The sequence below is a fragment of the Schistocerca piceifrons genome, chromosome 4 (assembly GCF_021461385.2).
Source record: "Schistocerca piceifrons isolate TAMUIC-IGC-003096 chromosome 4, iqSchPice1.1, whole genome shotgun sequence".
Lineage (NCBI taxonomy): Eukaryota > Metazoa > Arthropoda > Insecta > Orthoptera > Acrididae > Schistocerca > Schistocerca piceifrons.
This window is the reverse complement of record NC_060141.1, coordinates 796,075,297-796,090,754: the sequence shown is the minus strand read 5'-3', so window position 1 is coordinate 796,090,754 and position 15,458 is coordinate 796,075,297. Positions and strand designations below refer to the sequence as shown.

General features: G+C 44.7%; 1 protein-coding gene across 1 annotated transcript in view; it reads right to left on the bottom strand.

Moving 5' to 3' along the window:
• LOC124794894 (endothelial differentiation-related factor 1 homolog) overlaps positions 1-14,752 on the bottom strand; it is an 83,843-nt gene extending 69,091 nt beyond the window's left edge. The window contains exons 1-2 of the mRNA XM_047258593.1: positions 14,479-14,752; positions 14,356-14,407 (exon numbers count right to left, since the gene is read on the bottom strand). Coding sequence (XP_047114549.1) covers positions 14,356-14,407; positions 14,479-14,550 — 124 coding nt within the window. The 5' untranslated portion in view covers positions 14,551-14,752. The remainder of the gene's footprint in view (positions 1-14,355; positions 14,408-14,478) is intronic.
• Between the last annotated feature and the right edge of the window lie 706 nt (positions 14,753-15,458).

Below are 15,458 nucleotides of genomic sequence, written 5' to 3'. Positions count from 1 at the left end.
AAGAGTAATAGAAGGCAGATTTCAGACTACCTAACAGATCAAAACGAAAATTTCTGTTCCGACACTGACAATGTTGAGTGTTTATGGAAAAACTTCAAGGCAATCGTAAAATGCGTTTTAGACAGGTACGTGCCGAGTAAAACTGTGAGGGACGGGAAAAACTCACCGTGGTACGACAACAAAGTTAGGAAACTACTGCGAAAGCAAAGAGAGCTTCACTCCAAGTTTAAACGCAGCCAAAACCTCTCAGACAAACAGAAGCTAACGATGTCAAAGTTAGCGTAAGGAGGGCTATGCGTGAAGCGTTCAGTGAATTCGAAAGTAAAATTCTATGTACCAACTTGACAGAAAATCCTAGGAAGTTCTGGTCTTACGTTAAATCAGTAAATGGCTCGAAACAGCATATCCAGACACTCCGGGATGATGATGGCATTGAAACAGAGGATGACACGCGTAAAGCTGAAATACTAAACATCTTTTTCGGAAGCTGTTTCACAGAGGAAGACCGCACTGCAGTTCCTTCTCTACATCCTCGCACGAACGAAAAAATGGCTGACATCGAAATAAGTGCCCAAGGAATAGAAAAGCAACTGGAATCACTCAATAGAGGAAAGTCCACTGGACCTGATGGGATACCAATTCGATTCTACACAGAGTACGCAAAGAACTTGCCCCCCTTCTAACAGCTATGTACCGCAAGTCTCTAGAGGAACGGAGGGTTCCAAATGATTGGAAAAGAGCACAGGTAGTCCCAGTCTTCAAGAAGGGTCGTCGAGCAGATGCGCAAAACTATAGACCTATATCTCTGGCGTCGATCTGTTGTAGAATTTTAGAACATGTTTTTTGCTCAAGTATCATGTCGTTTTTGGAAACCCAGAATCTACTATGTAGGAATCAACATGGATTCCGCAAACAGCGATCGTGTGAAACGCAACTCGCTTTATTTGTTCATGAGACCCAGAAAATATTAGATACAGGCTCCCAGGTAGATGCTATTTTTTTTGACTTCCGGAAGGCGTTCGATACAGTTCCGCACTGTCGCCTGATAAACAAAGCAAGAGCCTACGGAATATCAGACCAGCTGTGTGGCTGGATTGAAGAGTTTTTAGCAAACAGAACACAGCATGTTGTTATCAATGGAGAGACGTCTACAGACAAAGTAACCTCTGGCGTGTCACAGGGGAGTGTTATGGGACCATTGCTTTTCACAATATATACAAATGACCTAGTAGATAGTGTCGGAAGTTCCATGCAGCTTTTCGCGGATGATGCTGTAGTATACAGAGAAGTTGCAGCATTAGAAAATTGTAGCGAAATGCAGGAAGATCTGCAGTGGATAGGCACTTGGTGCAGGGAGTGGCAACTGACCCTTAACATAGACAAATGTAATGTATTGCGAATACATAGAAAGAAGGATCCTTTATTGTATGATTATATGATAGCAGAACAAACACTGGTAGCAGTTACTTCTGTAAAATATCTGGGAGTATGCGTGCGGAACGATTTGAAGTGGAATGATCATATAAAATTAATTGTTGGTAAGGCGGGTGCCAGGTTGAGATTCATTGGGAGAATCCTTAGAAAATGTAGTCTATCAACAAAGGAGGTGGCTTACAAAAGACTCGTTCGACCTATACTTGAGTATTGCTCATCAGTGTGGGATCCGTACCAGATCGGGTTGACGGAGGAGATAGAGAAGATCCAAAGAAAAGCGGCGCGTTTCGTCACAGGGTTATTTGGTAACCGTGATAGCATTACGGAGATGTTTAACAAACTCAAGTGGCAGACTCTGCAAGAGAGGCGCTCTGCATCGCAGTGTAGCTTGCTCGCCAGGTTTCGAGGGGGTGCGTTTCTGGATGAGGTATCGAATATATTGCTTCCCCCTACTTATATCTCCCGAGGAGATCACGAATGTAAAATTAGAGAGATTAGAACGGGCACGGAGGCTTTCAGATAGTCGTTCTTCCCGCGAACCATACGTGACTGGAACAGGAAAGGGAGGTAATGACAGTGGCACATAAAGTGCCCTCCGCCACACACCGTTGGGTGGCTTGCGGAGTATAAATGTAGATGTAGATGTAGATGTAGACTGGTGTCATCTGCAAGAAGAACTAATTCTGCTTCTTGTACATTAGATGGTAGATCATTTACATGTATGAGAAACAGCAGTAGAACTAAGACTGAGCCTTTGGAAACCCCATACGTGCTTTCTACCCAGTCAGAATTATGTCCCTGGATTCTGTTGGTTGAATTACTACTAAGTACAACTTTCTGTATTCTTTTGGTCAGATATGACATGATCCATTGGTCGGCTATACCTTCAATCCCATAAAACTTCAATTTATCTCTGAGTATACTATGAGTCATACAATCAAATACCTTGGATACGTTACAGAAAATACCTACCGGTGTTATTTCGTTATTTAATGCTTGTAGTATCTGGTGTGTGAACATGTAAATGGTATTCTCTGTAGAGCAACCCTTCTGAAACCCAAACTGTGATTTGCTGAAGATATTACTGCTGCCAAGGTGAGACACTATTCTGGAATACATCACCTCTCAAGAATTTTGGAAAATGATGTCAGCAGTGAAATAGGTTAGTAGTTACTGACGTTTCTCTTATCACCTTTCTTAAAGAGGGTTTAAATAATGGCATATTTTAGTCTCTCTGGAAAAAAGCCTTGAGTTAGTCATGCATTACATATTTCAGACAGTACTGTACTTATTATATGGGTACAAATCTTTAGCACTCTATTGGAAACACCATCAAAATCCGAAGAGCTTTTATTCTTGAGAGAATGTTGGTTGGTTTGTTGGTTTAAAAGAGGGGGGAAGGGACCAAAGTACGAGGACATCGGTCTCTTGTTCCTAATAAAACAATGCCACAAGTGTGAGAATAAAACGGATGAAACATATAACACAAAACAGAAACAAAGGAAAAACAACAAAAACATAGGAAAGGCAATGAACACTAAAAAGAACAAAAGAAGACAAGAAAATAACAGAGACACTAGAAACAGAAGAGAGTAAAACAGGAAAGCAGATTAAGGTGGCTGGCTGACCATGAGAATAAAAAGGAAAAGCCAGCCACTCTGCAACACATTAAAACCTCCACCCTATAAGCACTAGGGTGGAGGACACATAGGGACAAAGGGAATGCGCTAAAACCTACATAGAAGTATAAAACCCACTCTCATGGATAAAACATAAAACTACATCTGCTGTTGGGGAATTGTTGCCCAACACCAAAGGCAGGGTGCTGGGAAAGTTAAAAGTCCGCCGCAGAGCGGCGGAAACTGGGCAGTCCAGCAAGAGGTTGATGACTGTCATTTGGGAGCCACAGCGACATGGAGATGGGTCCTCACGACGGAGCAGGTAACCATGTGTTAGCCATGTATGGCCAATGCAGAGCAGGCAGAGGACAACTGATTCCCTGAGAAAGGACCGCATGGAAGACTTCCACACATTCGTAGTCTCCTTGATGACATGCAGTTTGTTGTGCGTCCTGTTATGCCATTCCGTCTCCCAAAGACAGAAAACCCTGTGGCATAAGACAGAACGCAAGTCAGTTTCGCCTGTTTGGCCAGCCTGTCGGAAAGTTCATTAGCGGGGATTCCAACGTGTCCTGGGATCCACACAAACACCACTGAACGGTGGGACCGTTCCAGGGCATGGATGGACAGTACCAGGGGATGGCGAAGGTAGCACTTTCCGATAGCTTGTAGGCTGCTCAATGAGTCAGAAGAAACGATGTGCCAGGGCACGAGCGGATGTGCTGAAGAGCACAAGATGTTGCCGCCAGCTCCGCAGTGAAAACACTGCAGCTATCTGGCAAGGAGTGACGTTCAATATGTCCTCCATGAACATATGCAAGGCCTACGTGACCATCAGCCATCAAGACGTCAATGTAAGCCACATCAGAGCCCCGGAACATGTCAAGAATTGAGAGGAAGTGACAACTGAGGCCTTAGGGCCACGCAAAAAGTCCAGACAAAGCTGCAGCCAAGGCGTACACCTCGGAGGTGACGGCAAGTAGAGGTGGTAAAGGGAAGGCCTCCAATTCGAAGAGAAGGGACCACCAGTTCGAAGAGAAGGGACCACTGCAAACCGCATTCGTTAACCCCGACCTGGGCCGCAGATTCAGGAGATGGACTGCTGCGGGCGGAAAAAGGAGACGGTAATTTGGATGTTCAGGAGAGCTATGAATGTGTGCAATGTAATTGGCAATCAGTTGTGCATGTCTGATCTTCAATGGAGGGACTCCTGCCTCCACCAGTATGCTTGTCACTGGACGCATTCTAAAAGCTCCTGTTGTTAGTCTAACTCTGCAATGGTGCAATGGGTCAAGCAAACAATGCTGAGAGTGCCACTGAACCATAAATCACACTCCCATAGTCAAGAGAGGACTGAACAAGCGCTCGGTAGAGCTGCAGCAGCGTGGAGCAATCTGCGCCCCAGTTGGTGTTGCTCAGGCAGCGGAGCGCATTGAGGTGCTGCCAACACTTCCGTTTCAGCTGTACGAAGGTGAGGGAGTCAATATGTCTCCCTACAGTGAGTGGCTCTTCATTAAGGTAAAGTGCTGCTTCCAGATGAATGATATGACGCCGGCAGAAATGCATGACACATGTCTTCATGGCGGGAAACTGGAAGCCATGAGCTAGAGCCCATGACTGCGCCTTGTGGATGGCTCCCTGTAGGCAACGCTCAGCGACACCAGTACTGGAGCAGCAGTACAAAACGCAGAAGTCGTCCGCGTACAGAGAAGGTGAGACGGAGGGCCCGACAGCTGCTGCTAGACCGTTAATGGCCACTAAAAATAGAGACACACTCAATACGAAGCCCTGTGGGACTCAATTCTCCTGGATATAGATGGAACTATGGGAGGCACCAACTTGGACACTGAAAGCACAGAGCGACAGGAAGTTTTGGATAAAAATGGGGAGTGGTCCCCGGAGATCCCACTCGTACAATGTGTCAAGGATCTGATGCCGCCAGGTCGTGTCGTATGCTTTACATCAATCAAAAAAGATGGTAACCAGGTGTTGGCGTCTGGAGAAGGCTGTTCGGATGGCAGACTCGTGGGACACGAAATTATTAGTAGTAGAGCGACCCTGGCGGAAGCCACCCTGACATGGAGCCAGGAAGCCACGTACTACAGGACCCAACCCAACCGCCGACACACGATATGTTCCAGCAGCTTACACAGAGCGTTGGTGAGGCTGATGGGCCGATAGCTATCCACATCCAGCAGGTTTTTACCGGGTTTGAGCACAAGAATGATGGTGCTCTCCCTCCATTGCGATGGGAGATGCCATTGATATGTTTGAAGACGACGAAGATATGTTGCTTGTAGTCAGATGAGAGATCTTTAATCATCTGGATGTGGTGCCAATCATGCCCAGGAGCTGTACTGGGGCAATGTGCAAGGGGAGCTCCCACTCTGTAAAGGGGACATTATAGGATTCACCGTGGCGTGTAGTGAATCAGAGGACTTTCCCTTCCAACCGCCGTTTAGAGCGCAAAAGGCTGGGGGTAATTCTGTGATGCAGAGGGTCAAGCAAAGTGCTCGGCAATCGTGTTTGTATCTGTAGATAACACGCCATTTAAGTTAACACTGGGAACACCTGTTGGGATCTTGTACCCGGAAACACCTTTGATCTTTGTCCAGACTTGGGAAGGTGAGGTATGGCACCCAATGGTCGAGACGTATCTCTCCCAATGCTCTTGCTTCTATCATTTGATAAGTTGGCAAACATGGGCATGCAGCTGTTTAAAGGCTATGATGTGCTCCAGGGAAGGGTGCCACTTATACCGCTGTAGAGCTCGCCATCGCCCCTGAACTGCTTCAGAGTCTTCCAGCGTCCACCAAGGGACTGCCTTAAGGCGGGAGCACCCTAAAGAGCGAAGGATCACATTTTCTGCCACAGACATAATTGTGCTAGTCACCTGCTCAACCATCATATCGATGTTACCGTGCGGTAACATCGATATGATGGTGGATATTCAACGGTGACAGCAGACGTGAAAGTTCCCCAGTCCACCTTGTTTAACGCCCATATGGGCAGGTGTCCGTGGGCCTGACACCGTGCAGTGACAGGAAGATGGGGACGTGGTCACTACCACACAGGTCGTCATGTGCTCTCCAGTGGGTAGATGGGAGAAGTCCTGGGCTGAAAACTGATAAATCGATGGCCGAGTAACTACCATGAGCCACACTGAAATGTGTGGTGGCCCCAGTATTTAAGAGGCAGAGGTCGAACTGAGACAGTAAAGTTTCGACATCTCTGCCTTGGCCATTGCAGACAGTTATTTCCTGTTGTCCTTATTCTGACAGCCACAGCTTCAAGAGGGGTTTGTAGGGGCACAGTGTCACTACAGACCGAGTTTAGGACATAGATGCTAGCTCCACCTGACACTATTATAGTTGCTACGGTTCCTGTAATATGCCTTATAGCCGCAGAGGGCAGAGGTCCGCATTGCTGGGAACCAGGTTTCCTGGTGGGCAATGCAGAAAGCAGATGTAAAGCTTAAACAGTTACCGTAGCTCAGCCAGGTGGTGGAAAAAACTGCCACAATTCCACTAGAGGATGACGTCATGAGACGCCAAAGAGTCACCTGCCGCCACCAACGTATTGTCTGAGCAGTCTATATCCATTGTGTCTGAGGTCCTGGCGAGATCTAGGTCTTCAATGGACGCCAGAATCTCCACCCGATTCTCAAGACGCAGAGCTTGTAGGTAGCAGTGATGTGGGTGCCACCTCAATTTCCTTGGTCTTAGGGGTCTTCTTTCGGGATTTCTCTCGCTGCTCCTTGAGTTTCCCTGGCTGGGAGAATTTCACTGACTGTCTCAGGGACTGAGGATGAGTGTGAAGCCCAACAACCAGCTGCTTTTGAGCTCTACAGCCACTGGCGGGTGTAATCTTTCCACTAACAGAAACCCAGGAAGGGAGCGACCCAAGGGACCCCTTCCTAGCGAGAGAAGCCGAAGAAGGCTTACGATTCTCTGGCTTAGAAGTGGGGATGGACATCCCCGATGGTTGGGGGGGAGGGGGTGTTGCTCCCGAAGTAGGTGGTGCAGGAGCAACAGGGAGGGAAATAGTCCCCCCATCAAGGGGGCAGGTGTAGTCTTCTGGCTATGAGAGGTGACGGGGGTTGGCGGTGTCAGGCACATGGAGTATTGGGATGTGATGGGCATCCGCAATCTTGACATGTGACGCTGCAATTACAGCGGGAAGACATATGGCCGAACTTCAGCACTTAAAGCACCGCATTGTGGGAGTGATACAGGGCTTTACATCACACCGTTAGACCATCACCTTGACCTTCTCGGGCAATGTATCACCCTCAAAGGCCAAGATGAAGGCACCGGTGGCAACCTGATTATCCCTTGGACCCCTGTGAACACGCCAGACGAAATGTCCACCTCACCACTCTAAATTGACTCGCAGCTCATCGTCAGACTGCAAAAGAACGTTCCTGTGAAATATGATACCCTGGACCAAATTTAAGCTCTTATAGAGCGTGAAGGTTACAGAAACATCCCCCAGTTTGTCACAAGCGAGTAATGTCCGTGACTGGGCAGAGGATGCTGTTTTGATCAAGACTGACCCAGTTGTGATTTTGGACAATCCATCCACATCCCCAAACATGTCTTCTAAATGCTCAACAAAAAAACTGAGACTTTGTTGTCATGAAACATTCCCCATCACCTCTTGAAAATACAAGGTACCGGAATGAATAAGATCCGCTGTCATCCTTAGCCTGACGTTCCTCCCATGGTGTGGCCAGGGAGAGGAACAATTTGGGGTTGTACCTGTGTGCGCTGAATTAAGCTCTTGAATGCTTAAGAGACTGCTGGTGTTTGACCACCAGAAAAAGATGATGGACTACACCTCATCGCGTGTCATTCGCCCTGATGCCACCCACTCCAACCAGGGGCCCTCCCTATGGGTTCCACCCAGCCGCAGCAAAGGCCACCTGGCATGGTGGCCATTGCCGGGAGTCCTGATGCCCCAGGGGGATGGGCATCTACCCCTTGGCATACGTGGGGAGTTAACAGCACAGGCATCAGCAGAGCGATCCCTGTGTGGTCAGGGGGGCCACAATCAACAGGGTACATGGCAGCCCCACAACGGACTGGATGCTGTGCTGGATATCAGGTGCAAAGAAGTCCATGGTCATCGTCAATACAGAAAGGACACTGCTTAGTGCATGTGGGAAATACACCCAGGAAGGTGTCCTCGCCCAAGAGATGGAGAATGAGTGGGACTGAAATGCGACGACGAGAAAGTGGGCTAAAGATCTCGATGCACGATGGACACAAGCACCATGTAAGGCACCTTTCCCCAATTGGCTTGCTCTTCGGGAAAATTTTGAAGAATGGAGGTCAAACCCTACAGGGGACCATCACGTAAAGGCCAAAACGTGTGAAACTTCTTTTAGTCACCTCTTACGACCAGGTAGGAATACCTCAGGCCTATTCTTACTCCCGGACCTACAGCGGGATTGAGAGAATGTATGACGCTCTTAATTTCAAAAGTAGAAGTTGGTGATACATTCGTATGGTGTAATTTTATGAGAGTTACTTCAACATACTGCTGTGATCTCTCCTTGAACTGTTGGTCCCTATGCTTTCTACTATGTTTAAGAAATTATTATTAAATACATTTGCTACCTGTGACTTGTCGTTTATAACCCTTCCATTCATCTCTATTTTTTAATTATCTTTCTTGGCAATTTTGAGTACAAAGATTAAGTGGTAATCTTCTAACATGCATGGTTTTTGAGTTGTATCAAAGCATTCTAGATTGTGGTCGAGTGTGGGACATGGAAGCCACATTGAAACTGCAATTACAAAGAGAGACTGAATGCATCTTGTCAAGCAACTGTTCACTAGCCTTCAAAATAGGTTGCATACATTGCTGGTCGAACATACAGAGACATGGTGGTCCACAATAATCCTAGGGACAAACACTGTGAGTTTCATTATAAGAATGATAAAATTTTATCAGCACTGGGAAGAAAATTCTCATACTTGTCACATATTATTACGTATCATGAATGTATAAGGAGGCAGTCAAATGGAAGCAAGACGCCCATCACAACAGAACCATGGAATGGTTCCATACAGAAGTTATCACCATATGTTTTAAGACTTTTATCCCACTGGGAGACAAGACACTCAATTTATGTTTCATAGGACTCAGCTGGTTCCTGACAACCCCACAACTACACCCACTCTTGCGTTCCTTGTCCAACAAACTGACATCCAAGAGCAGATGCAGGGGTCCTCTGCTCGCCAAGTTCCTTGAGCATGGAACCACAATCAATGGGCACGGCTATGAAGGCACTTTGCAGTAACTGCAATGTGTCAAAATCAAAACGCACAGGAATGCTGTGACATGGGATCACCCTGTTGCACACTAATGCCTGCCCTCACACTGCCAATCTGTCGAAGGCTACACTTAAATTATTTGGCTGGGAAACACTGCAACATCCTCCATACATTCAAGATATTTCACCATATGATTCTCACGTACTTGGTGACCTGAAAAAGAAAGCGCACATGGATGTCTGTTAGTCAGATGAGGAAATGAAAGAGTGGGTGTGGTTGTGTATCCTCCAGCGGCCGACCACATTCTATAAAATCTGAATTAATTGTCTCATCTCCTAGTGCGATACATGTCTTAACTTTTGACAGGAACCATTCCATGGTCCCCATGTGACAGACATTCAGTTTTCATTTGATTGCCCCTTATATGTCCCCATCCTTTTACTAAGAGGTTTCAGCATCATACGATCTTTTAGATACCATAACTGTGTCTTTAAACACCGCTAATGCATTGCGAATCGCCATTTCACCAAATATGACATATCACTTCTAGGCAACAATCAAAGAATAACCACCTGACTAACCTTGTTGCACATAAACTCATACAGGTTGTAGGATATAAAGCAGCAAAATGCAAGGTCAGGTGTTTAGCAATGACAACAAATTTAATTTTGCCAAATCCCAATGCTTTGCTGATAGGCCTAGAAAAAGGGAGGGGGGGGGGGGGGGGGGGGAGGAGTTGGTTTCTTTTCCTTTGCACTGGTAGTGAAACCTGTGCATACCATACTCTCATCAGTGGCAATATCAATTATCCAGCTTTATTCTGGGGATTAGTGTGTGTGTGTGTGTGTGTGTGTGTGTGTGTGTGTGTGTTTGAGGTTTACGGACGCTAAACAGCGGGGTCATCAGCGCCCAAACGCATAAAAACAGGAACACATGCAGTGAAGGGACTAAGACGAACAGCGAACAAGGGGAACAGCTAAAAGACACAGACCTGACGCAGTTCCAAATCCTCACATACAGAGGCAAAACAAGAGGAGAAGAAGTGTACTAAAAAAGGAAAGGAAACACAAGGAAGGGAGGACAGAAACCGAAGGGAAACAAGGAGGTATTCGTGACTGGCGGACCTCTTACCTAAAATCTGGGTGAGCCAGTCATCCAGCAGCACATTAAAACCCTCTCCCTAAAATCCGAGGCAACAAATTGGACAGGACACAAAACCGTAAAACCTTAACCACAGACGTTGCGTCGTCTTTCAAAATAGAGGGCAAATCCGGTGGCAAAGAAACCACCGCCCTCTGGTCAGAGAATAAAAGACAGTCAAGTAAAATGTGGCGGACAGTAATCTGGACGCCACAAGCACTGCAGATTGGGGGATCCTCCCACCGGAGTAAAAAACCATGTGTGAAGGGACTGTGCCTGATGCGGAGGCGAGTGAGGAGAACCTCATCCCGCCTGCACGACTGGTAGGACGTATGCCATGGCCGCGTGGTGGCCATGACCAGACGCAGCTTATTTTCACCGACTGCCAGCCACTCCTCTTCCCACTGACGCAGAACGCGAAAACGCAGGAGGGAGGTAACAGCATGGAGGGGGACGGCACATTCAACAACATGAGGGAGGGAACATGCATCCTTGGCAGCCACATCCGCCGGTTCGTTTCCCCTAATACCCACGTGCCCCGGCACCCAGCAGAAGGAAACCTCCTTCCCCTGCCACTGCAGGTGGAGTAGGGCATCATGGATGTTCTGGACGACCGTATCCGCTGGGTACAAGTGTTGCATGGTCTGAAGGACACTCAGGGAGTCTGAACAGATGAGGAACTTAAGAACTTAAGACTGGGAACACATCTCATCTGCTCCAATGCCCGCAAGATCGCAAACAATTCGGCATCAAAGATGGTAAACGCCGCAGGAAGCCGTAACTTGACGAGTCAATCAGGGAAAACAACAGCACAACCAACAGAGTCCCCCTGTTTAGAGCCATCCGTAAATACTGGTACATGGTCGGGATGCTGGTTGAAAATATCATAAAATAAGGAGGTAAATACAAACGCAGGAGTGCAGCTCCTCCAGTACTCCGACAAGTTTAAAAGGACGCAACCAGGGAGGCAGGCAAGTAAAACCTTGCCGTTGGGGGGCCACACGCTCCACACCAAGGGACTCAAGCAAATGCTTGGCACGAATCCCAAATGGTCTCGTTGCCCTGGGACGACTGGAAAAGAGACGTTCCATAGGCGGTCGGGCAACGGTAGGGTACGCAGGGGAGGTAGGACAGGCAAGGAATTGACACACCCGTCGCACCATGAGGAGTTTCCGCCGGATGGCAAGCGGCGGTTCCCCTGCCTCAGCACACAGGCTGGGGATGGGACTGGTACGGAAGGCACCAGTGGCCAGTCTGATACCCTCATGGTGTACTGCGTCAAGAATCTTCAGATACGAAGGCCTTGCTGACCCATACACGGTGCAACCATAGTCAAGACGCGATCGGACGAAAGCCCTATAAAACTGCAGCAGACGCACCCGATCTGCGCCCCAGGACCGATGGCTCAGACACTTCATTCTGGGGATTAGTCATAATAAGTGATAATCAAATAAGCACAAGAGTTCGGGTATGGGGACAAGGTGTGTCCCAGGGATGGATTGTCTGGTAGATGGCTTTAGCATTCCATTTGACTGGTCCTGCAATTCTTGCTCACTTTCATTGGCAATAGCAATGTCATCAGCAAATCTCCTCATTTATATCGTTTGAACTTTAATTTTAATCCAGATTCTGAATCATCTTATTTCCTTCATTGTATTTTCCATACGCAGATTGAAGACCAGAGAAGACGATGTCATCACAACACTAAACCCCCAACCATTTCTTCTCTTATTTTTTCCCTCTGTTCCTGCAGATATTGAAAATTACCCAGTTAAGATTTATCTATGGAGATTTCACACTATACAGTCAAAATAATAATAATAATGTCTGAGAAAGGAAAGAAATAATAATAATGAATTTTCAGTTAACAAATTACATGAAAGTATTTTTGTTTTTCTTTAAGTATCAACAAGGAAAACTGTCTACTGTGCAACTTTACATTTTCTAATGTAAAAATGGCTGTCGCCTTTCCACTCTTTTGTGTATTATTTTGGTAAACAATTTGGATGCGTGAGCTGTCAAGCTGAATGTGTGACAGTTATCATTTATCTGTCTTGCGATCTTCAGTATTGTGTGGTGATATTCTTCCGAAAGACAGTATGCCTCCAAATTAATCACTTCTGGCTTGTTTGCAACAAATCTTTCAAAACTGTTTTTATCTGAGGAATTCCTTTTACACTCTTAAGGTCTTTGCTGTTAAAGTCTCCAAAAGTGATTAATGTTTCCAAATGCTAAATCTGTGCCTCTGACGATCAATTTTTCTATTTCTTCACATTTTTACTGCTTTACTCAAATACAGCAGGCAATTTCTGTTACAATTATCTAACAAATGCACTGGATTAATTAGATTTTAACAAATTAGGAAAATAAATGAGATGATGTAAACCAAAAAGAAATTTCTTGTATCAACAAACATTTGCATCATTTCAATCCTCCGAAAATATGATTTTGTCTTGTCGAACCACAGTACACCCAGGTATAAGTAGGATTCCACACACAAAAGATATTTGCAAGCATGCTATGAAACAGAGCACCCACAAAACATGACTCACCGAATTGTGTTAATCCCAAAGTAAAATTAGGAACGACATAAAACTCTGCACATGTGAGTGTTACCTCTTGTTTTGCTGACAGTACAACATAATACTGACACACAATGCTATTAACTGGATAAAAGCAGACAGAATACTACAAAATACAAAAAATGGATCACACTAATTTAAAAAAATGTAATTACATGACAAACTGACTGCTGCGGCATCACTGAATGTAATGGATGTAAAAGTATGCAACACATACAATAAGTAGAGCTGTTTAGTGCCAGTTAAAGATTACTCCATTACAATAATGTAACACTCATGGATACAACCATGTGCAAAAACCTATTCTTAAACAGAGAACTGAAAGAGCAAAACTTTATAATGTAATATCATATAATGGGTGAATTAATGAGTTGAATTAATTACTACTCCACATATAATGGTATAGAGGCTTGCAAAGCACACATGTGGAAGGGATTATTACAAAATGTTCCCATGGCTCCACAAAGATAAATTGCAAATAAAATGTGGTAGTGTAGAGTCATAAACAAAAACTGAGCAAGTTACATAACGCTGCTAGTGGCCATTATTAATCTTTGGTGCAAATCATGGACTTATCAAAACATATTTAAGTTTAAAAACACAATTGTTAATTACTTGGGCCTCTACTAAATATCATGAAATCATCTGTAACTGGGAAAATAAATCCGAGATCTATTATTATTCCCGAAGTTTCTATTATTATTGTTACTATTAATAATTCTTAGAGTAACAAACTGCATCAAAGGCATTTTAAACGAAATTTCTTTTGTTCTTGATACGACCTATGGTCTAAGCAAATACCTTAACCCAGAATTTATTATAGTGTGTATTGCAATAATACTACAATATTTTATGGAAACCTGAACACTTTTTAGGAACTGTGAGAATTTTTCATTGTGACAATGCTTGGACACACACTGTATAACAGGGTTTGGTCATTTACTTTCACACTCCATTATAGAAAGATTTTACACGTTTCTGGTGCAGAAACGTTAAATTTTAGAGAGCTTTACATCAATTCAAAGGTCTTTTTAATAAACATACGCCACAGTATGTAATAGACAGTTTTGTTATTCACTGCAATTCCTCGTTTCGGGTGCAATTACGCTATACCCATTACCTTGGATTACGTACATTCAAGGTTGATAACAGCACTTAATTAATGAGAACTCACAGTTAAAATTCTGGCTACAAAGTCTCTTTGTGAAAGGGAGGTTGTTGCTCTTACTACTTCGACAATATTAAATTTTTAGATACTAACGTAGAATGTTTCTCTACTAATATCGTACGGATACTCACACTTTACTTGCGTATCCACGGCGACCCCTTGACGGCGGGCAGCATTTACAGCCTGAAATTGAACACGCTTGTAAATTCAAATCCAAAACAAGACACACGATATTGTTTTGAAACTACTATTACCTGTTCGGATTTCAGTGCTGAGGCCTTTGGAGGTCTCTTTCGTAAAACGGTAACAGTTTCCCAATCGGACATTGTGTTATACTTCTGAATAGTCTAACAAAAGTTGATAATCACCACGTTGCAAACTGTACAAACAGCTAGAAATTTACCTGACACTTATTCCGAACCACACAACAGATTATCGCCTTTCAATGACTACTAACATTGCATCACACTGTTGAAATGTATATCGCAGAGTAGCCAACTCTGCCAAAACGTGTTCAAGGAGCCTCGTTGCGGCTGTCAGTACGTATTACAATGAACTATTATTGAAGAAATATTTCTAAGTGACCTGCACCACAATATTCATTTTTCGAGTATGTGTAGAAGTATCTGAAACATAAGCCATAGGGAGGAACTACAGATGTAGAGACCTCTACATTATATACGTTTCAATACTGTCAACATATAGTTGCTTCTTACATTTGGTGCTGTTGTGGCAACATTACTTCACTGTTGTGCATGTGCAATGCCAAGAACGATAATACGTGAGCATAAAAATAAATCGAATGAATGCCTACCATTTTATTCATTCCATTGACAACACAATTCCATATTTTAATAATGATAGGTTTCTGTTCGCCTACTGCCTGTTATTCACTTCGTAGTTTATTTATAACATGGTCTCGTTTTTAGCTGATCTACTAATATATACGGGACGGAGTGAAAGGGTCGCATTTATTGCTCTGGACCTACCAAGAGTTCGAATTCACAGGAATGTTTCCACTGAGCTACATAGTTTCACTTTCAAGGCCAATTCGCACTTGAAAGAACGAAATGTCATGCCACGTCACATCATAACATTCAACAACACCGTTCAAAGGGCGGCATTCACACAGGTCGCCAACGGCACGGAATGTCACCATCGAGGTTTTTCGTAAAGAAAGTTTAATTTCTTTTCGGTGAAATCCACCCATCAACCAAATACTTTGTTTACACAT